The sequence below is a fragment of the Canis aureus genome, chromosome 19, assembly GCF_053574225.1.
Source record: "Canis aureus isolate CA01 chromosome 19, VMU_Caureus_v.1.0, whole genome shotgun sequence".
In the NCBI taxonomy this organism is placed as follows: Eukaryota; Metazoa; Chordata; class Mammalia; order Carnivora; family Canidae; genus Canis; species Canis aureus.
In genome coordinates this window covers 34,410,356-34,434,159 of record NC_135629.1, presented here as the reverse complement: position 1 = coordinate 34,434,159, position 23,804 = coordinate 34,410,356, and the positions used below count along the sequence as shown (strand labels likewise).

General features: G+C 44.7%; 2 protein-coding genes across 3 annotated transcripts in view; one reads left to right on the top strand and one right to left on the bottom strand.

Annotated features, from left to right (window-relative positions):
• The window catches only part of ARHGEF3 (Rho guanine nucleotide exchange factor 3), a 303,450-nt gene extending 279,760 nt beyond the window's left edge, over positions 1 to 23,690 (bottom strand). The window contains exon 1 of one of the 2 annotated variants that reach the window (XM_077858441.1): positions 23,614 to 23,690. The gene's annotated coding sequence lies outside the window, so the exon portion shown is untranslated. The remainder of the gene's footprint in view (positions 1 to 23,613) is intronic. The other variant, XM_077858440.1, reaches the window with a different exon arrangement.
• SPATA12 (spermatogenesis associated 12) lies at positions 18,926 to 23,010 on the top strand. Its single transcript, XM_077860839.1, is given in 5 exon segments — positions 18,926 to 19,120; positions 19,122 to 19,188; positions 19,191 to 19,297; positions 19,299 to 19,471; positions 22,725 to 23,010. Coding segments are annotated over 5 exon segments (828 nt in total).
• Positions 23,691 to 23,804: the final 114 nt, after the last annotated feature.

Here is a 23,804-nt window from a genome sequence, read left to right as displayed (position 1 = left end):
CTATGAATATTCACCACCACATTGCAAGACGGCTATCTTAACCCCCATCATACAGGTGACAGCGCAAGATTAAAGCAAGTGAAATGACCTGCCCAAGGTCCTGGCATCAGCAAGGCCAGGCTGGGATTTGAAATCCAACAGCCAGAGCACTTTTCACTACCATTCGGTCCTCCTCCTGAGTCCCAGGCTCAGGGAAGGCCACTTCTGTCCACCCATGCTGTGAGTCCAGGAACCAGAGAAGTGGCCTTGACCCTTCTCTCTTCTCACCCCTTATGTACAATGAGGCCTGGCTCTTTGCCCCTCTCTACCCTCTTCTCTTGAACTCAACCTCTCATCCCCCTAACCATCTCTATTATGAGCCGTGGTATTTAAAATACAAGCCCAGTTAGCCAGGTCAGTCCCTGGCATTATTAATCCTCTGCAAGGCCTCCTCAGAGGCCTGAAGATACAAGTCTTCCTCTTAGGTTTGCTGCAGGTCTTCCAGAATATCCCCTCCCTTCCCTCTCACTCCAGCTCCTTCAGCTCAGAGCCTTTAGCCGACCTCCAGGAATACCAGAACTCAGTTGGGTCCCCAGACTCTTCCAGAAGGCAAGGCCACAAAGCAGAAACAGCTCTGACCTGACCACAGCTGAGCCCCTGGGGACACAGCAGTGGTGTGTGTGGCAGGGGTGCGGGGTGGTCGTTGACTGGTCATGGGACTCTGCAACTGGTCTGAGGAGCAGGTATGGTGGTAGCAGAGAAGCCAGGCAATCAGCGACTGGTCACACGGGCCAGGGCCAGACTGGAAAGGAAAGGCTGTGAACACCACAGAATGGAGCTAGGGCATAAGCCTGGGGACAGCCCAAGAGGCTCTTGGAAGCAAGGGAGTGATATGACCAAATTCGACTGCACACGCTATTAGTAGAATTATCATTTTCTCTCAGCTCTTTGAAAGGCAATCTGCTGATAACCACCAAAATTTGAAATCTGCATGCCCACTGATCCAGTAATCAATTCCAAGTCAATCAAGGGTACTCACTGTAGCATCCTTCTATATTAGCAAAAAAGAAACTGTGACCTAACCAGCCAACTGAAGAATAAACTGTAGCAGGCAAGTCCATAATCTATCTCTTCCCACCCTTGGAGTTGGATGTGTTTCAGAATTCATAAGGTTTGCATCTTAGAAAGATAATATGAAGTATGTACAGTGTGTTACGTAAAAAACCAGCAGGGTGAGATGCAGCCTTAGTCAAATATGTATATATTTCTGCAGCTGTGCGTGTGACTATTTCTTCTACATACTATAAATAGCCTCCTATTAATTCAGGTCAGCTTTGGTCATCAAATGAGTTTGCATCAAACTTTCTTAGAGGCATGTAGTTTTTTTTATGCTTATGCCGTCCCGATCAGCCAGCCCAGAGGCCTGGAAATGAAGCATGTCCCTCTCCTGTCAGAAAGACACCTGCAAGAGCATCTAAGCACAGAGCCAGAGACCCCCTAGAACACACACCATGCCCTGGGGCCCCGAGGTCCATTAAGCTCAGAGATCTGTCCTAGCACAGCCCCTGGGCTGCCCCAGGCAATCGACACAACAGGCTTTAATTTGTTGTTGAGGACCAACCCAGGGTGTGGGTGCTGAGTGATGTGCCCGGGCAGACAAAGGCAGGTTCCACTTCCTCGCTGGACCCTCTCCAACCTATCCTGTAACACCAGCCACCACCACTGTTTAATCCTCAGCTTCAGGGAAAGCTAACCTCTGGGCAGATTCCCTCCCTGTCCAGATTGAGACATTACAGGGAGTCTGAGGAGAGCACCGGAGAGATGCACACCACTCTCTTGAACAGCACCACAATTAGGAAAGGCCACCTTCCTTCTCAAGCACTGGGCTTTTGTGCCAGGTGAAGACCACGCCAGGGGCTGGTGGTGGTGTTGCTCCCACCACAGAGTGGGAGGGGATGGGCGAGGACGATTAGGAATCCCTGGGAGGAGCAGCATCACAGGGAACATGAAGGCCTCCCCTCCGGCCTACCCTGGTCTCAGACAGTGTTTTAGCTCCCTAGCCTTCTGCTGTGGACTCTAGAAAAAAGACTACCATGTACATTTTCCCCCACTGTATACATCAATAAAATAGTTTGCAAATAAATACATAAATGAAATAGTTTGCAACATACATAAACCACACAGATCTTAAGTGTACAACTCAATAACGTTTTTTGATATTTATAGTCCCATGTCGTCACCAACCAAATCAAAATACAAAACTCCCAGGCCCCTAGAAGGCTTTCTCGTGCCCCTCCCGGTGACTGCTCTACCCAAAGGCTTGCTTTCATTGCAGAGTATATTCCATTGCATGGATAGACAATTTGCTTACTGGTATGGCTGTTAATGCCCATATATCCAAATGCCTATTTGGATTATTCCCATGTTTTAGAAATTACGAATACAGCTGCTATGATCATTCGTGTACAAATCCTCAGGCACTCATATGAACTCATTTCTCTTGGGTATACACCTAGAACTGCTGCAGCACAGAGAGGCATATGTTGAGCTTTGGTAGACACTGCCAACATGATCTTCCAAAGTGGTGGTACTAATTCCTACCCCCACCAGCAGTGTATGAGGGGTCCAGCTGCTTCCTATCTTTAATAACACTTGTATTGGTGGTCTTTTTCATTTAGCCATTTTGTGTGGATGTACAGTGGTATCTCATTGTGGTTAAATTCTTCTGATGACTCCTGACACCTTTCCATAGGTTTATTGGTCATTTTGAATCCTTTTTGGTGACATGTTTGCTCAAGTCTTTTGTCTTTTTTATTTTAAAGATTTTATTTATTTATTCGTGAGAGACACAGAGAGGCAGAGAGAGAGGCAGAGGGAGAGAAGCAGAGGGAGAAGCAGGCTCCATGCAGGGAGCCCAACGTGGGACTCGATCCCAGGTCTCCAGAATCACGCCCTGGGCTGAAGGCGGCGCTAAACCGCTGAGCCACTCGGGCTGCCCCTTTTGTCTTTTTTATATTGGGTTATCTGTTTCTTATTGGTTGGCAGACATTCTTTATATATTCTAGAGATTAATCTTTTGTTGGACATATGTATTTCAAATATCTTCTCCCAGACTGCAATTTGTTTCTTCACTCTCATAATAGTGTCTTTTGATAGAGTCCTTAATTTTAATGAAATCTACTTTACAAACTTGTTTCCTTTATGATAATGCTTTTTATGAACTTGTCTAAGAAATCTGTGCCTAGCCTAATTTTCATTCTTCTCTAGTATTTTCTAGAAGCCCCACTGATTTGCCTTCCACATTTAGGTCTTCAACTCACCTCCAGTTATTTTTATATATATGGTATGAGGTAGCGGTGGCTTGCATGTACTGTAAGTTCTGTCAACTGTGACCACAAACCAAACACAAGAAGGACCAATTGCTGTCATCACCAGAGGTATATGTGGTTTCTCTTTACTGGCCTTTACTGGATCCTGCAGAAGCATCTAATTCCTGCTCACCACTGTAGCCCAACAAAATTCAGATGTACACATCTTTATTGTTTGAGAGAACTTCTAAACATAAACCATATACAAACCACTGTCATCTCAGGGGAAGCTTCCACAAATTCCCACAGTCCATTTTGACAATTGTACATAGGCCAAAATCTTTTTAAGATACAAAATGTAAAATAATAATAATAATAAATAATAATAAAATACAGAAACAGTTAAGTAGGAATATGCATAGAGACAATGTCAGATGGCACCTGGCTGTCGCATCTGCTGGGTACCCACTCTCTGCATCTACAAGGAAGTTAGAGAGGCCAAGGGTATGACCAGGCACAGCCCCTGTTATCACCATGCTCTCAGCCTAGGGAAGAGACCATGAAAACGGGGGAAGAGAAAGTAAACAGGGAGAAGCACTGAGGGAAGTTCCCCCTTGCAACATTTGAGCCAAGACCTACGTCTGCAAAGGAGCTGACCCTGAGAAGAGAAGGGATAAGAGCATTCTGGATGGGAGGAATGGCATACTCAAGGGCTGAGAAAGAACAGAGATTGGGATCTTGCTAAAGGCACGACAGGGAGTGGCAGAGTGTGTGGGTGAGGGTAAGACCAAGATTGGGTTTTTTTCTAAGCAGAACTGGAATCCACTGGAGAATTCTACTACATCTCAACCATCCTCTTGAACATGCACCACATGAGCTCTCTGAAAGGACGAAGGGCATTCAGTCAACTTTGAAATCCTTCTATCACACTGTGGTTCGGCCAGGCAAAGACCCATTCTCAGCCTTGAATGTGCTGGTATACACATGCCCGTGAGCATGCGTGCGCGCACACACACACACACACACACACACACACACACACATACACCCTGCCCCCTTGGTGATACCTCAAGCTGAGGACTCTCGGTTCTTCCTCCAATCCTGGGTGGAATGATGCAGACCTTTACATCTCTGCTCATGATTTTGCAGCTCTTATACCAGCTGTAATTTTACTTGCATTCATGTGACAATTTGGTTAATATCTGTTTCCTGAATCAGACTGTCTGTTGACTCCAGAAGGGCAGTCTGAGCCTGTCTTGGCCACCAAGACCTCCCCAGCACCTAGCACATGGCCTGGCCCAACATAAGAGCTCAATATTATATATTTTCACTTTTTAAAAGATGTTTTTTAATTTTTAAAAGATTTTGAGAGAGAGAGTAAGCACAAGTGGGTGGAGGTGCAGAGGGAGAAGGAGACTCCCTACTGAGCAGGGAGCCCAATGTGGGGCTTGATCCTGGGACCCTGGGATCATGACTTGAGCTGAAGCCAGATGCTTAACCAACTGGGCCACCCAGGCATGCCTATTTTAACTTTTTTCTGAATGACACAGTTTAAATACACAGAAGTAGAAAGAAATGTGCCCATCATACATCTTCAATGATCAACTCATTCCTAATCTTCTTTCCTCTACACCTCTCCCAATGAAGTAAGCCCTAGCCATCATACCACTCAGTGCACGTGTGGACAAATGAATGAATGCTTCCTAGGCGAAGACCGAGGAGGGGCCGCCAAAATGAGTCAGTTTTGCCAGCAAATTCTCAACCCTGATAAAAATTTCAGGAGCCAAGATTGAAACTATTGACTAAAGTGAATTTCTTTTTGCTCATATTTATTGGTCTTTCACTTTTCAGGGCTGTCCATCACCACATGCATCAAAAAGTGACTGTAAAACAAGGAAGGTTACATATTTCCCATAATCTCTTTCACATAAAAATCTTAAAAGAGCAAATTTCTTTCCATAAAGCAAGGCATCATGTCTTTTACCCACAGAACAAACAACTCCTTGGAAATGAGTACTATGGTTTTCTCCCTCTTGGGGTAATCCATGTTATGCCTTTTTTATCTATCATAACATTTAGGGTAACTTGTTTCCAATGAGTCTGGTCTTTTTGAAGTGCCAATGCAGTTTTACAAACTCTGAACACAAATGTCAGGATTGTGATAGTCCCAGTCTAGCTCAGTGAGCAGCACTCAGTACTCAGGGAGTGATGTCATCCACTTTTCTAGGGCCCAAAAGTACCCATAAGAATGACCTGAAATGCTAGGATGCAATCATATTTAATGTCCTTTTTGTTGTAAAATATATTATCTGTATTCCCTAACTTCTTTCATAAGCACAAGGGAAAGTGATGAAAATTCTCTCTCTAAACCTATGACCTAGAGATAGCTCATACTTTGGAGTCTAACCTTTCGTGCACATGTATATGTATGCACAAGTGTGCATTTGTGTATACTGGCATGGATGCAAGTCCAGTCTCCCAAATCTCTGCCCTTTGCAGCCTGACAGGGGTAACCTTAGGCAAGCTGCTTCACCTCATTAGCCCATGGTCTCTTCTGTAAAGCCAACTAGCTGATGGGATGAGACAGAGACGCAAAGGAGACAAAGTGTGCAGGGCCCTGAGCTGCGAGAGTACACACCCAGGGCTCCATCCGTATAGCTGCTGTGATTTGTGTTTCCCAAAAGGAGTTGCAAAAGAGCGCTGGACAACTTCAGCTTCTGCTGGGGAGCCTTTGCCATGGTCTGCACAGGAAGTGGGTACACCTGCATCCACTCCCACAGAGGGGAGCCGAATCAGGGAGTTGGGGGGGTGGCTATACCTGGAGGAAGCTCAGGGCAGCAGTGGCCTCTGAGTCACAGCCCAGCCCCTCCCTGCCACATCCCTTTGTTCTCTGGGGATTGAGCTGTGACTCACAAGGGCTCCAGTCTGGCCTGGGCCCATGTGACCCAGGGACCTGACTGACCTGCCCACGGTCACGAGGAACACTCCATCTGCACATGCAGGCTGGGTGACCTGCTCCTGCCCTGCCAGGTTCTAGCCTGCTGCAGCAGATCTCAGAGGAACCCTTGGGGCTCTTGTGGGTACTTTACCCACCCCAAACACACACCATCTTTTTTTTTTTTTTTTGTCTCTGCCTGGTTTGTCATTTTTTCTGTGTGCTCCATTTTGATTTAACTTTAACCTGTGAAGAAAAAGCCCAGGAGAGACTCACTGTGATACTCATACCCATTTCACATCCTCTAACTCCTCTGACACTTTTTTGTTGTTATAGGAAAATATATGTAACATAAAATTTACCATTTTAACCATGTTTAAGTGTACAATTCGGTGGCATTAAGTGCATTCACAATATTGTACACCCATCACCACTGTCTGTCTCCAAAACTTTTTCATCTTCACAAACAGAAGCTCTGCACCCACTAAACAATAATTCCACATTCTCCCCTCCCCTGGCCCTGGTAACTTTTGGTCTATTTTCTGTTTCCAAGAATCTGTCATTCGAGAAATCTCGTGTAAGTGGAATCATACAGTATCTGCTCTTTTGTGTCTGGCTTATTTCACTCAGCACGTTTTCAGGATTCTTCCCTGTGGAAGCAGGTGTCTGAACATCCTCCCTTTCTATGGCTAGTAATGCTCCATTGTATGTAATTACCACATTTTGTCTACCCATTCCTCTGCCAACAGATACTTGGGTGGTTTCCACTTTTTAGCTACTGTGAATAACGCTGCTATGAATATGGGTGTGCAGGTATGTGTTTGAGTCCTTCTCTCCAAACCATTCCCTGAGATGATTTTCATCCTTATTTTACAGATAAGGAAACTGAGGTTACTCCTGTCAGATGGCGGGGCCAGCATCTGAACCCAGACAGATGACATTTTTACATTGTTTCTCCAGTCATGACAAAGACATGGAGCTGCTCTGCCCACATGCATTTTCTGCCCCAAGCAATGCCTTACTTAGGTCTGTAACATCTTTCCTTGTTCTGGCCTAAGATCAACTGAAAAAGGGAATGAGGGAGATGTTCCACTGGTTGGATTCGTCTAGACCCCCTCCTTGCAGTGAGAAATCCAACTCCATCTAGATTGGTGTAAAGGGGGGTTTTTTGGAAGGATACTGGAAGAGCTCAATCAAGTGACTTGATCCAGAGATGATGTACCCAACCAACCCTTTCCACATGATGTCACCACACCAACTCTGGGGCCCTGCCTTACTGCTCTGGACCCTGATGCATCTGAGTATCTTCTCTGTCACTTCTGAGCAACTTAGGATGAGCTGGAGAAGCCCATGGCCTGGCCTGGCTGGTCCTATATGCAGCTCTAAACCGGTCACCACAGTCAGGGGGTGGAGACCATGATGGGCCCAGCCTGGGTACCCCCCAGGCTTGAGAGAATGGGGACTCCTTCCAGAGGAAAGGGAGGGAAGAGAGGAAAATGCCCAACACGATGCTCACTGTGGTGTAATCTACCATAGAGACAGATTGGAAGCTGCCCCATAGTACTGAACAAAACAAGGTTAAATAAATGAAGTTGCTACATCCACTTAGTGAAGCATTATGTAGCTATTTAACAAGTAATAGTCACGAAGATTATCTAGCAACTTAAAAAAAAGAAAAGAAGAAAAAGTTTGTACAGGAATGCCTGGTGGGAAAAGACAAGAGATACAGATATACACATACCTACCTATATGAACAGGTAAGAAAAAATACGGGCAAGAGTTGTATCATAATGGAAGAATCATAAATGACTTTGTATCTCTATTTCCCCAATCTTCATTTATTGATTCAACAAATACTGAGTGTCTACTTGGTGCCAGGTGAGGTGCTAGGCATATGGCAGGAAAGAAAACAGAAGAGAAAACCCTGTGCTTATGGAATTTACATTCCACTGAGGAAATCAGACAAAAAACAAGATGAATAAGCAGAATATCCTCTATGCTGGATAGTAACAGGAGTTAGGAAACAAAAATAAACCAATGAAGGGAGAGAGGGATATTGGGGAGGGTGGTAGTAGTTTAGATTCGACAGTTAGGGAAGATGATATCTGAGTAAAGGCTGAAGGAAGTGAAGGGCCAAATTCTGTCAACATCAGGAAAAGAGAAATCCCAGGCAGAGGCAGCAGGAAGCACAAAGATCCCGGGGTGTCCAACTAGAGGAGAACATTGAGGCTAGTGTGACTCAGTTGGAGTTGGGGTAATGAGGGGAAGAGCAAACTAAGGAAGGAGTAATAGGAGAAACATGGCCAGATTGTGGGGGTCCTGTAGGCCACTGTGAGGACATTAGCTTCTGCTCTAAGATGGGACCCCTTTGAGGGTTTTGAGCAAAGGAATGGTAATCTACCCACCTCTTTAGGAGGATCCCTCTGTGAACTAAGAACAAGCTGGAAGGAGGTAAGGACAGAGGTTGGGAGACCAGCAAAGAGATCGCCACAGTCACTCAGGTGAGAGTGAACTGTAGCTTGGACAATGGGTAAACAGGGGCCACATTCTGGGTTTATTTTAAAAGTATGCACAGTGTGATTTTCTGATAAGAGTGAGGATAAAAGACACAAGAGTCAAAGATGACACCCCAGGCTTCAGGTCTGAACAATCAGAATGATGGAGTTGCTGTTAACTGGCAGGTGGTTAAAAGACCAAAGTAAGGTACCCTGGAAATCAGATAAAGATAGAGCTTTAAAGAAAATGGTGTCGGGATCCCTGGGTGGCGCAGCGGTTTGGCGCCTGCCTTTGGCCCAGGGCGCGATCCTGGAGACCCGGGATCGAATCCCACATCGGGCTCCCGGTGCATGGAGCCTGCTTCTCCTTCTGCCTGTGTCTCTGCCTCTCTCTCTCTCTCTCTGTGACTATCATAAATAAATAAAATTAAAAAAAAAAAAAAAGAAAATGGTGTCAAACACAATTGGTTGCCAGGTTGGGTGGGCGTGGGGCCAGATAATAAGCCATTGGGATGAGCAACATGGCAGAACTGGGCAAGAGACGTTCATGAGGGGAACCCAAACCTGGTGGGAATCATGGGTTCCCAGGAGGACAGGGCAGCAATATTATTCCACTAGCCAAAAGGTGGGAACAACCCAACAGCCTTCAATGGATGAATGGATAAACAAAATGTGGTATATACATACCATGGAACATGACTCAGCCTTAAAAAGAAAAGGAATAATGACACGTACGACAACATAAATGAACCTTGAAGACATACAGAGAGAAATAAGCCAGCCATATACACATAAAAGACAAATATTTCTGTTGATGCCACTTATATAAGGCACCTAAAGTCAATAAAGTCACAGAGAAAGAGGAGAGTGGTGGTTACCAGGGGCTGGGAGCGGGGGTGGGTGGAAATGGAGAATTGATGGGAACAGTTTCCATCAAGCAAGACAAAAAAGTTGTTGCATAACAATATGAATATGCTTAATGCTACTGAACTGGACACCTAAAAATGGTCAAGATGGTAAGTTTTATGTTATATGTATTTTATTACAATTTTTTTTAACAAGTGAGAGGGGAAGGGAAGCAAAGAAATAGAATCAGCAAGCCCAAACAATTCTTTCAAGAAGTTTTGCTCTAAACTGAAGAGAAATGGTGGCATAACTGGAGGAAGAAATAGAGTGAACAGAGGATTTTGGTTGTGGGGTTTCTTTTTTAAGTTGGGAGAAGTAACAGTATGTTTGTTTGCTGATACGACTGATTCAGCAGGCAGTGTTCTCAAATGCTTAAATTACTTTCAAACCAAAAGCTATATTTTGGGGTGATGAAAATGTTTTGGAATTAGAGAACTGTAATGGCTGCACAACCTTACAAATATACTAAAAACTACTAAGTCACACACTTGAAAAGAATCAACTTTATGGTATGTGAATTATACCTTCATAAAAATAAGAGAAAATGAAAAAATAATGAATTTAATATTGTCTGGATACCACGTTCTCATAGACAGCATGAGTTCCCACCCAAACAGCCCCAGAGAGTTCCCGTGGCCAGCAATCCACAGGTCACTCAGTAGCTTGTGGTGCAGGAGAGGGGAGCAAAGTCTTCCAAGTTTAGGCTGAGATACAAATGCTACATCAGCACACACAGCCGGACAGAGAAATCCACTGAACCAACACCCGCTGGCTGCACATAAATGGCTCTATTTACTTAGAGCCATGAACTCTCAGGTCTCTGGTCTAAAAGAGAAATGTTAAGAAAAATCCATTCAACTCAAAGCAAGAAAATCTGCACCTGCCACCCCCTCCCATCTGCCACCCCATGCTGGGCTTCTCTAACTGCACGGGAACCAGGGACGGGCTTATTTGGCAATCATCATGGGAGAGGGAGTTGTTTCTGAAACACCCTTCTATTTGTAACAATATCACACTCAAGCTTCCCACTGCCTTTTTCCTTTCTTCTGAACAACTTCAAACAGTATCTTACTCTGTTATACTTCATTTTATGTGTCAACTTGTCTAGATCATAGTGCCCAGATATTTGATCAAATGTTATTCCAGAAGTTTTGTGAAGATTCAAGTTTGTTTGTTTGTTTGTTTTAGATGACATTAACGTTTAAATCAGTAGACTCTGAGTAAAACAAATTGCTCTTCATAATTTGGGTGGGCTTGGTCTAATCAGTTGAAGGCCTTCGTAGAACAATGACTAACCTCCCCTAGCAAGAAGCAATTCTGTCAGCAGGCCGCCTTTGGACTTGAACTGCCTTTCCTGGGTCTCTAGCCTGCCAGCCTGCTCTGCAGATTGCAAACTTGCCAAGTCTCCACAATCACATAGAGGAATCGCCACTTCCTTAAAATAAATATGTATCTCCCTCTCCCTCTCTTGCTCTGTATATGTGATAATATATACATATACATATCATGAGCGAGAGGAAGAGCATACATGCTGTTGGATAATATATATATTCTATACCATAGATCATCATACATTATATACTTCATATATTATGTATGTACACATTATATATCACTATAAATTATATATTACAATATGTATTATATATTTTTATATATTAGACATCCTGTTGAATTTGTTGGTTTTGTTTCTCCAGAGATACTGGACTAATACACCTCCAAAACAACTTACTTTCCATCGGAAATTATTCCTTATTATCTATACTTGCATGAAATTGCAAGTCATCAAATGATTAAGGAGATAAAAAAAAAAAAACCTACATGGGGTGCCTGGGTGGTATAGTTGGTTGAGTGTCTGACTCTTGGTTTCAGCTCAGGTCATGATCTCAGGTTTGTGGGAGCAAGCCCCACGGCAGACTCTGTGCTCAGTGTGGAGTCAGCTTGGGACTCTCTCTCCTCTTCCTTGGAGATGTATATATATATACTCTTGGGTGGCTCAGCAGTTGAGCATCTGCTTTTAGTCAGGACGTGATCCCAGGATCGAGTCCCACATCGGGCTCCCTACATGGAGCTTGCTTCTCCCTCTGCCTGTGTCTGTGTGTGTGTGTGTGTGTGTGTGTGTGTGTGTGTCTCATGAATAAATAAATAAAATCTTTAAAAAAAGGAAATATACATATATATCTTACATATATTGACTAAATGAATAAATCCTTTTTAAAAATTAGAAACCCCCCCCCAAAAAATTAGAAACCCACAAAATACAGCAACCTAGGAAGAATAGTATCTATGTATTGATCAAAGCCATCATAATGGGGATGCCTGGGTGGCTCAGCGGTTAAAGCGTCTGCCTTCAGCTCAGGGTGTGATCCTGGGGTCCCACGATCGAGTGTCACACCGGGCTTCCTGCATGGAGCCTGCTTCTCCCTCTGCCTGGTCTCTGCCTCTCTCTCTATGTGTCTCTCATGAATAAATAAATAAAATTTACTTAAAAAACTATCATAATGGATGTACATGTTTTTAAATGCAACTTTAAGTTAAATAAGTGGTATTAATTTTATATCTATTTTGTATCTATCTTTTCAATATATAACAACTCATTAGGATATTAAGAGTCACCTGGTTGGCTTAGTTGGTAGAGTGTGTGACTCTAGATATCAAGAGTCTATTAAAGTAAACTCCACATCCAGTGTGGGGCTTGAACTCATGACCCTATTCACTCACAGTGTGACCCTGGGCAAGTTATCTCTCTATGCCTTTGTTTCTTCATCCATAAACGGGTATCATAATATCCCTTCCATGAGGTTTTTATGAGGATTAAATGAAATAGTACATGTAAAACACACAGCAAACCGTCTAGCACAGTGGTTTTCAAACAGTAGGTTTTGCCCTATGCATGAAATAACTCTAGTGGGTCTCACAGCCATCATTTTTTTGAAAAGTATAAATTTGTTAATTTTGAAAAGAATGATCAGAGGATGCGAAACATACATTAGGTAAGTACTGTCTCACCAAACTGTTGTTTCAGATACGCATATGCTGGCATGCACGTGTGTGCTCACACACACACACACACACACCAGGTTGTAGTCTAGATTGATGTCTTACAACAGATCACAGTCAAACACAGGTAGGAAAGGCCAGACTCCACCACATAATAAGTGCTCAAAAGAATTTGGTAGCATCATCATTATTATCTCATTCAAAAAGATAATATAACTTTCTTTATTAGTGTAATAAAACAGAATTGCTCACCCCGGTATCAGTCCTGCCACTCATTTACTGCAGTGCTGTTTAAGAGTCATTCTAGCTCCTAAAGTCATTTGCCAATTCTCTCTCCTCAAAGGCCCCGGCGGTCATTTAAATATTTTCTGACTCACAATGCTGGCCAAAGATTAGTGAGGCTCTGCCCAGCCCAGGACGTATGAAATAGGAGTGATCTGTTGAGAAAACCACTTGAGTTTGCAAGACTGCACAGGGCTTTTGTAAAATTAAAGCCATGCTGGAGAGAAACAGTTCCCCACACCCCCACATCCCCCCTTTGAGAGATGTGTCATAGAAAGAGGTTACACAAGGGCAGCTAGGCTGCATCTTCTGAGACTGGAACTTCAGCTCTGTAACATGTTTCCTTATTCTGGACTTGGGTTATATCATTGTGTTTTTCCCCTAACTTTCCATGTGCACATGCATGCACACACTCCCCTCACTAAAGAATGGAAATAAAATCCTTATGAACTGCTTGATCTAACAGATTGGGTAAAGGGAACCTGCTAAACCAAAGGAACTTGGGTTTTGAAGATCTCAAAATAACTTGTGTTGCACAAAAATTTTTCCCCTCCAGAAACAAACTAGAAACTCTGCGCAAATTAACACTTTAACTGCTTTTTTTTGAGACAACGGTGATAAACAACTCCAATCTCTCATACACAGTAGCACCATTTTGTTTAAAATGGAGCCCCTCACCCCTGCTAAGAGCACACTGAGGTAGAATGGATTTACATTTCCCAATGTAGTTCCTTGGGTTGTTCCCTCAGTTTGGAAAACCAGATTCCTATTGACACACACATAGGTGCTTCACTTGTTATTTCTTCTTCTGTAAGAAAATAGTTGTGACTTTTGACAAACCATGACATCTGGAATTCAGAAGTGCAGGTAGAGGTGTAAACTAATCTTCTAATATAGGATAGTATCCCTTTCTTATTTTTATCCCATTCTTCAAACCATGATGCCACTTTGATGGGAGGTGGTAAAAATTGCTTTAGCAGCAGAACCCTTTCCTTAAATGAAATCCTACCCATTTGCCCAATAGATGAAACAAGTTAAAAACGTGGCCTCACTCCAATACCTTCCACCACTCCCTGGTGCTTCCAGGGTTGGGGTGGGGGGCAGTTCTCACCATGATTCTCAAATACAAAGGCAGGGGAGTATGGGAGGATCTTTAGAGATCTCCAACATGCCCTCAGATAAAGGAAAGCCAGGTCTGCCATATGCTCGCTCAGTCAGTGCCAGATGCACTCCCATTTCACACATTCAGGAGTTAAGTGTTTTATCCAAGGTCTCTAGACTTAGATCAGACACTACAATATACTTGTCACTTTCTTCAACAAGGAAAAGAGACACTGGTATCCCCAGGTTTTTGTCTTTGCAACCTGAAGGGTAGAACACTGAGTCTCAGCCCATCAATGGACAAGTGATGCATTGCATCAGGATCTGTACTTAATGTCGTTAAGCTAGCAAAACTCCCCACCAACCTCCCAATTCAACACAGTCCCTATTAAAATCTCAGCTACCTTTTTTGTAAAAATTGACAAGCTGATCCCAAAATTCATATGGGATCCAGAATAGCCAAAACAATTATGAAAAGGGACAAAGTTAGAAGACTCACACTTCTCAAAAAAAAAAAAAAAACTCACACTTCTCAATTTAAAAACTTATTACAAAGCTACAGTAATTAAGACAGTGGTATGGCATAAAGATAGACATATAGACCAATGCACTAGAATTAAGAGGGCAGAAATAAACATGCACATTTATGGCTAATTCATTTTCTAAAAGGTCATCAAGAGATTTCAACAGGAAGAATAGTTTTTTCAACAAATGGTGCTGGGGCGGTAGGATATCCACATGCAAAAGAAAGAAGTTGTACCTCTACCTTACATCACATAAAAAAATTAACCACAAATGGATCAAAGGCCTAAATCTAAGGGCTAAAAACTATAAATGTCTTAGAAGAAAATTGGGGCATAAATATTCATGACCTTGATTAGGCAAACATTCCTTTTAAGTATGACACCAAAAGTACAGGCAATTTAAGAAAAATGAATAAACTGAACTGCATCACACTTAAAATTCTAGGCTTCAAAGAATACAACCAAAAAAATGAAAAGGCAACCCACAAATTAGGAGAAAATATTTGAAAATTATGTATCTGATAAAGGACTAACTTTAGAATATATTAAGAACCCTTACAAATCAATAATAAAGACAATCCAAGTTTTAAAAATTGGCAAAAGATTTGAAAAGACATTTCTCCAAAGAAAATATACAAATGGCCAATAAGCACATGAAAAGATATTCAAACAATACAATGCTAAAGAACAAAGTTGGAGGACTGCCACTACCAGACTTTAAGACTTATTATGAAACTATAATAATTAAGATAGTGTGATATTAGTAAATAATAGACAAACAAATCAATGGAAAAAAACAGAGAGCCCAGAAATGGACTCTCATATACACTGTCAACTGATCTCTGACAAAAGAGCAAAGGCAAAACAATGGAGCAAAGATAATCTCTTCAACAAATGGTGCTGGAAAAACTGAATATCCACATGCAAAACAATGAATCTAAACACAGACCTTACACCCTTCACAAAAATTAACTCAAAATGGATCAGAGACCTAAATGTAAATTGCAAAACTATAAAACTCCTAGAAGATAACATAGGGAAAAACCTAGATAACCTTAGGTATGGTGATGCCTTTTTAGCTATAATACCAAAAAAACACAATCCATGAAAAAAATAATTTATAAACTGGACTTGACTAAAATTTAAAAGTTCTGCTCTGCAATAGATAATTTCAAGAGAATTACAAGACAAACCACAGACTAGAAAAAAATATTTGCAGAAGACACGTTTGATAAAGAACTGTTATCCAAAACATACAAAGAGCTCTTAAAACTCAACAATAAGAAAACAAACAACTTGAATTGGAAGTGGGCCAAAGACTTTAACAGACACGCCACCAGAGAAGACAGATGACAAGGAAACATATGAAAAGATGCTCCACATCATATGTCATCAGGAAAATGCAAATTAAGGCAATAAGATACCACCCCACCCCTATTAGATCGGCCAAAATCCAAAACACTGACAATACCAAATGCTAGCAAAGGATGTAAAATAACAGAAATTCTCTCATTTGTTGCTGGTGGGAATGCAAAATAGTACAGCTACTTCGGAAGACAGTTTGGCGGGTTTCTTACAAAACCAAACATACTCTCACCACACAATCCATCAATCACACCCCTTGGTATTTACCCTGAGTTGCTGAAAATTTCTGTCCACACAAAATCCTTCACAAGGGTGTTTATAGCAGTTTTATTCATAATTGACAAAACTTAGAAGCAACCAAAATATTCTTTAGTAGGTGAATGGATAAACTGTGGTCCATGCAGACAATGAAATACTACTCAGCACTAAAAAGGAATGAGCTCTCAGGCTATGAAAAAATACAGAGGAACTTGAAATGTATGTCACTAAGTGAAAGAAACCAATTGCTACCTACTGTATGATCCCAACTCTATAACATTCCAGAAAAGGCAAAACCATGGAGATAGTAAAAAGATCAGTGGTTGCAGGGGGCAGAAGGATTCTTAGGACAGTGAAAATATTCTGTAGGATATTATAATTGTATGTATAATTATCATTATACATTTGTTCAAACCCACTGAAGGCACAACACCAAGAGTGAACCCTTAGGTAAAAAAATATGGACCTCAGACAAACACGTTGTGCCCGTGTAGGTTCATCTGGTCAGTGATGCTAATATTGGGGAAGGCTGTGCATGTGTGAGAACAGAAGTATAAAGGAAATCTCTGTACTTTCCTCTCAATTTTATTATTAAAAGGAAAACCAAAACTAAAACTGCACTTCAAAAAAATTTAAAAAAAAGATATTGAACACCACTAGCCATAGGGAAATGAAAATCAAAACCATGATGAGACAACACTTCACATGCACTAGGATGGCAATTTTTTTTTTAGATTTTTTAAATTTATTTATTCATGAGAGACAGAGAGAGACAGAGACACAGGCAGAGGGAGAAGCAGGCTCCATGCAGGGAGCTTGATGCGGGATTCGATCCCAGGATCTGGGATCACGCCCTGAGCCTAAGGCAGACGCTCAACCGCTGAGCCATCCAGGCATCCCGGCAATTATTTTTTTTAAAAAGGATGTAGACTAAAAGTGTTGGTAAGGATGTGGAGTCATTGAAACTCTCAAACATGACTTGTGGGATTGCAAAGTGGTACTGCCACTTTGGAACACAGTGTGGTAGTTCTTCAAAATGTTAAACATAGAGTCACCATATGACCTGCAATATCACTGCAGGTATATACCTGAGAGAACTGAAAATACAGGTCCACACAAACCTGTATACCACTCCTCCCTTAGGGGAAGAGAGGGTGTAAAAAGAGGGGAGATGTATACAGAGAAAGCACTCTTGGAGGAAAAATTCATTGGAGAACAATGCGTATAAAATGAGCCCATAAGGGGTGGCTCAGTTGGTTGGGTGTCTGACTCTTGGTTTTGGTCCAGTCATGATCTCAGTCATGAGATCGAGCCATATATCAGGCTCCATACTCAGTGCAGAGTCTGTTGGAGAGTCTCTCCCTCTCCCTCTCCCTCCCCTCTGCTCACAAGTGTTCTCTCTCTCTCTCAAATAAATAAACAAAACCTTTTTAAATTTTTTTTAAAATGAGCTCATCACGTTGGTTTTTTAAAGATATCACAGGTACACACACCTGCACATGAAAACATAAGAGAAATATACAATCAGCTGATCATAAATGTTCTCTCTGGAAGCAAGCCAGGGATGAGGCAGGTGGAACTTCATTTTTTACTCCACAATTTCTGATTTGTTTGCATTCATGTACATGAAGAATATAGCCAGGGTTTCTTGTGCAAAGGAGCATTTCCTTTTCTAGTCAAAAGGGAAGGAAAGAGTGAAGAGCCCCTGGAAGTAGGCAGTGTGCGAGGTTCTACAAATTGACAAGAGTGAAAAGCATTCCAAGGAGTAGAACAGCAGGTGAAAAACTGTGAAGGGGAAAAGCCTCTGGGGTATTTGGAGGGCCACTGGGTTCAGCTCCGCTGGAGGGTCTAGCAGATGACCTAGGCCTGGGTGTGGAGAAGATGAACCAGAACAGTCCACTGAAGTAGCCACGTTCTGAGGGCCATGGGTACATGGAGGCCACCACTGTAGTGGAGGAGGCCTGGGAGACGATGGGACAGGAGGGTGGGCCATGGTAAGGAGAGAGTCTCATGCCATTTCACACCTAGCACATGTCTCACCATAAACTTACCCTTGACTCTACTAACCAGATTTGGCTCCTAATACAATAGTCTCCAAAAACCATAGCACCCACCCCTGGAGAAGCTTCCAAACCTGAATGAAGAACTCCCAGTGTGTTTGAGCAAACCTTTATGAGCACAGCACAGTGACAGAGTGACCTGTGTCCATTTTAGGTCACCAGATAATGACCACAGCCAGCCCTACCTGCCCAGGAGCTGTTGATGGGGATGCTCACTCTGCTCATCAATCTCCACAGCAAACTCATGAGGTACAGCCAAGCACCATCCCCATGTACAGATACGGAAACTGAGGTTAGGAGAGGTCAAGCACTTTGCTCAAGGTCACTCCACTAGTAACTTATGCTGGAGCTAGACTGGAACCCCAACCACCACTTCTAACACCTCCAGACACATCAGTTTGCCTTAAAGTCAGCTCGTGTACTGGGTGACCACCCCAGCTTCCAGGATAAGACTAAGCTCAGAATTGAAGATGAATTCAGAGCCTGGGGTTCTATCAGCAGGAGCAGCAAATCCCAACACACAGAGTTATCACATGCTGGCTGGAAATGGAGGTGGATTGTTGGGACAAATAACAGAGTTGAGCCATTAAATAACTAGCTTGTTCTTTAGCTAGATGAGCCAGGCAAGGTGCCAAGCTGCCTACTTGTCCTTCATCTCTGGCCGATGTCCCCAGCCTCTCTTTTCAGAGTATTCGGTTTTGACTTGGGCCACATGTCCAGCTCTGCCCTGACTTGAGGTTCCACCTTGGAAAAGTCAGGAGAAAGAAAGCAATGGTCTCTTCCAGCCTTGTCATTCCGTGGCCTCCAGAGATCCTGGAGCATCCACTTGACACCTCAACAAATCCTCACCATGCCAGGGACTGAGAAGTTGGTGGGGGGCGCCTCTGCCCTCTCAGAGATGACATTCTGCAGGGGCTGTACACCAAAGCAAGGCCTGCCAGAGCTATTTAAAAGCAACCAATTCTCTTCACATCATTGAATCAATCCTCTGGAAAGATCCCCCTCACTTCCACTTTCCCCGATACAATTGAACAGAGTTCCAGAAAGACACAGTTGGCAAGTTATTCATCACACCCCACCTCACTTTTCTTGGTCAGGAAGATGGGGTTACTAAGAGGGTCTGTGTCAAAGGACAGTTCTAGATGATATATGAGGATGTCAGTGCAGAGCCCAGTAGCACAAGGCACAGCCATTCCGATCGACTGGCATTTACTGAGGACTTCTATGTCAGTTCCTTTTCCACACAATACTCCAAAATGTGGGCACACACACGTGTGCTTGCACACACACTGCTATAACCAGTGAGAATCTGGCATCAGGGCACCCCGGGGGCTCAGTGGTTAAGCATCTGCCTTTTTGGCTCAGGGGTCCTGGGGTCCTGGGATCGAGCTCCCCGGAGGGAGCCTACTCCTCCCTCTGCCTATGTCTCTGCCTCTGTGTCTCTCGCAAATAAATAAAATCTTTCAAAAAAAAATCTGGCATCATTTGAGAGCTAGTAACTCTTTATCTGGACCTTTGCACATGCTGTTCCCTCTTCCTACCATCCCCCCAATAGAAGTCACTTGTAGCCACCCCTTTCTTTCCTTAGATGTCACTTTTTCCAAGAAGCCTCCCTGTCATGCCTCCTTTATGCTTTGTTAAAAAGCATCAAATAATCAACCAATAAACCACTCAATGGAGAGAACTGAAAGCATGCACCTCCTGGTTCATGATCCTATACATTTTCATCACTTCATTTTTTTCCATCAAAGCTTTGCTAAGAAACTACTTTCCCTCTAAGTGGTTCCCACCAGGTGATGAGGTGTTTGGAATCAAATGACATAAAAGAGGAGGAGGTCCATGGCCAGAGTGGTGAGGTGAAGCAAGTCTTACTATGTGTAAGGTTATACTTCCAGCAGTGCCCCCAAGGCTCATACTCACTGCCCAGCTGGCAGTTTCAGGAAACACTGAAACACTGAAACATCACTGCAGGTCCCTCTGGAAAGGAAGGCACAAACCTTCTGGTCAACCATGAGAGCACATGGAGCCGAGATCTTAGTCCAGGCACCTGCTAGGATCCGCGGAGGAGGTGAGGGAGGTTCCTCACTTCCCTTCCCCCTTCCCCAGTGAGACAGACTGTGTCCTGGGCTCTAGAGCTGGCTGGCCAAACCAAGAACTCAACCACCACCTTGGGGTCCACGTGCATGCAACTGTCTTCTCTTAGATATCCGCAATCCCTCATTCATCTAGGTTTCTGCTCTGGATCCCCTTACCCAGTTTCATCTCTTTCTTACGTTGACCACATTCCCTGATATCACATTATAGGTCTAGCTGTCGATTGTCCATCTCTGCCACTGGGATGTAAATACCACAAGGGAGGAACACTGTTGGTCTTCATGATGGTTCTGTGGCCAGTGTCAGACCCCTCCCTCCATAAATGATTCTTGAATAAGTGGAGTAAGTGAGCTAAGCAGCTAAGGCACGTGTAGAAATATGACTCCAAATAACTATAGTCTTCCTCGGTCTTTTTTTTTAAAGAAAAAATGTACCCGTTTTCATAACTGAATAAATGATGTACACTAAAGTGAAGAAGAAAGCAAAGCTTACTTCCAAACCTCTCCACAACAGACCCTACTCCACCCACCACACTGGTGATCTCCCACACAGCAATGTGAATGGACTCAATTAATTAGAATCATATATAAAAGCATTTCATTTTCACTCAAGTTTCAACCTGTTCAACCTTTGCGAAGTGATATGATTCAGAAAATATTTGTACAAACCATTAAGATAATGTAACCAAAGATTAATTTTTTTATATATATCTAGGGTCAGGGCACCTGGCTAGCTGAGTTGTGAGTTGTGAGTTTAAGCCCCATGTTGGGTGTAGAGCTTACTGAAGAAGAAAAAAATGTTCTTCAGCCTCACCACACTTCACTCAGTGGATGCTCATTCATTCTGTCACGAAGGGACATTTATTGAGCATCTGCTGTATGCAGGGGGTCAGGGGTCAGAGTTCAGTGGTAAAGAGGGCAACACCCCTACCATCTTGAACTACATTCTCCTGGGTGGATGCAGTTAATAAACCCATAAATAGATACATGAGTATGACCATTTCAGGTAAGCTCCATGAATAAAATACAATGGGAGAATGTAGCAGGTACTGATAGGGGGACAGAATGGTCAGGAGAATCTTCTCTACAGAGGAGACATCCAAGCTAAAGGGAAAGATAGAGCCAAGCCTGAGATGAAGTGGAAGAAAAGTGTGCTCAGCAGAAGGAAGAGCATGTGCAAAGACTCTGAGGAGTCTCCTGACAACCTGAGCTCAAATTTCCATGAACTGCATCCCATCCTAATGGCCCCACCACGGCCAACAGTTCCTACTTCGTCAGCTTGCCTTCTCCTTTCCCTGACTTCTTTATCAGATTTTCTCAAGTTAAGGCAGACTTGAATTTTCCACTGGGAGGTGTGCCCTGAGCAAGGGCACAAAGCAACATGTGTACACCTCCACCTCTGGGAGACAGAGGTAATGCTGACACCCTGATGCCGTAAGCACTTGGGCCTGCTCCTGTACAAAGGGTAAGAATTCCCCACCAGCAGGTCAGAGCCCCCTTTGGTGCAGGGGGGGGGGGGGCAGGCCCTTTGCAGACTATGATGAAAAGGGAACTCTGTGGAAAAATATGCACCTGTGCCCTGAGGATCTCATGTCAATTTTGGGAAATCCCTGGAGTGACAGGTTCAGAACTCCTGCCTGTGGTATTAACACCAAAAGAAAGAAGCTAAGCTGGTGCAGGCTTCACTGGTGGAGGGGACAGTCTCCTGGAGGTTAGTGAATGGAGGAGAACAGACAAGATTAAGTCCTTGGCCCCTCACTACACTCCCACACTCACAGAGATTAGATGATGTCAGCCTATTGGGGTGGGGGTGGAGCCCAAGATCTGAAGGAATTCAAGTGGAACCTCATCCATTCCCCCTCACAGAAGCAAATATCCAGTCCCACCCTTCAGCTTCCAGGGAAGGTTAGAGACCCCATTTCCCAGCAGCGTCCTTGACAAAGGTCATCTCTAATCTGACATTCTGAGACACGTTTTGCAAAAGGCTGCTCAACTATAGGAAACTAACTGCAAAGCCCAAGTGTTCCAGTGCTGAAGGGGACACCACTGTGTGAATAACTCCGGTTCTTAGCAAAAGATGGAGCAAGAACCTGCCCACTCCCCTCACCGGGGAGCTGGGCACACGGATGCCATGTTAGACAGATGACAGCCATAATAATAGCAAGAACAACTAACATAAGTAGAACTTACCCTATATCGGGCACAATTTTAAGAACTTTAACCTTACACAACCCTGAATTTGTACTTTTATCACCCCCCCTCTTACAAATGAGAAAACTGAGGCATAGATGGGTGAAGTAACTTGCCTGAAACCATACAGCTAAGACAAATTTTATAGAAAAGCCCCCTTCTTCCACACCCCAACCGAGAAAGAAGGCACATACACCCCGTGTTGCGCATGAAATGCTTTAAAATAAGTTCCTGCCGGTGGTGCATCCAGGACAACTACTATTTGGCAGCTCTCACATCTCTGCCCCGTGCTGGAAGCAAGCCTGGTTCCAGCATTAAACGGAGAAAGGCTCCTCTAGGAACAAGTCGCTCTGTCTCGGCGACATCCAAGTCCAGGATGAAGCTGCCAGTGCAAGCACAGCTCTTCGCTACGGCAGAGCCCAAAGCAGCCCGTTTCCACCCGGCTCGGCCCAAATTCCACATTCAGAAAATGCTCCCCGGTCTCCTGGCTATGAGGCCCCGAGATTCAGCCTAAACCCCTGGGGTCCGCCTCCCGCGCCTCTCTCTCAGGATCCCTCTGGCCGCGTAATTTAAAAGATGCAGCCGCCAGCACGAGGGCCCCGGGCGGGCCCGCAACGCGCCCCAAGCCCGGTTCCCCGAAGCGGGGTGACCCGCAGCTCCGCGAGCCACGACGAGCAGCGCCCGACGCTGACCTGTGGGCGCCCCGCAAGGCTGGGGATGAGTCCGAGGGAGAGGACAGGTGGCGCCTCCCTCCCCGGAAGTGGCTCCGAGAACTTTCGCTTAAGAGCTCCGGGACCAAAGTCAGGGGCTCCGGCGCGAGCGGCGGTTCGGGTTCGGGTTCGGGTTCGGGTTCGGGGTGGCGGCGGCACCGCCCACCTGCGCCGCGCGGGCCCCAAGTGCGCTCCGAGCGCCGGGCGCGGGGGCGCAGCAGAGCCCGCTGCGGGCACCGGGACGGGCCACGGCGACCCGGAGGCGGGGGCGGGGGTCTCCGGGCGGGGGCTGAGGGCCAGGGGGAGGCCAGCCCCCCGAGAGCGGCCCCAGCCGTCGGGCCGGCGCGCCGCGAGCTGGGGAGGGTCCGCTGGAGGGGCGGGGTCCCCGGCCGGCCCCCCTCACTCACCTCGGCGCGGCGCGGCTCGGCTCGGCCCGCGGGGCTGGAGGGCGCACGGCTGCGGCGGCCGCGGCGGCTGCGGGGGCGGCTCCCCGGGCGGGGCGGGGCCGGGCCGGCCGGGGGCGGGGGCGGGGGCGGGGGCGGGGAGGCCGGGCGGCCACGTGGGCGGGAGGCGGCCGCTGCTGCAGGGCGCTCCCCTC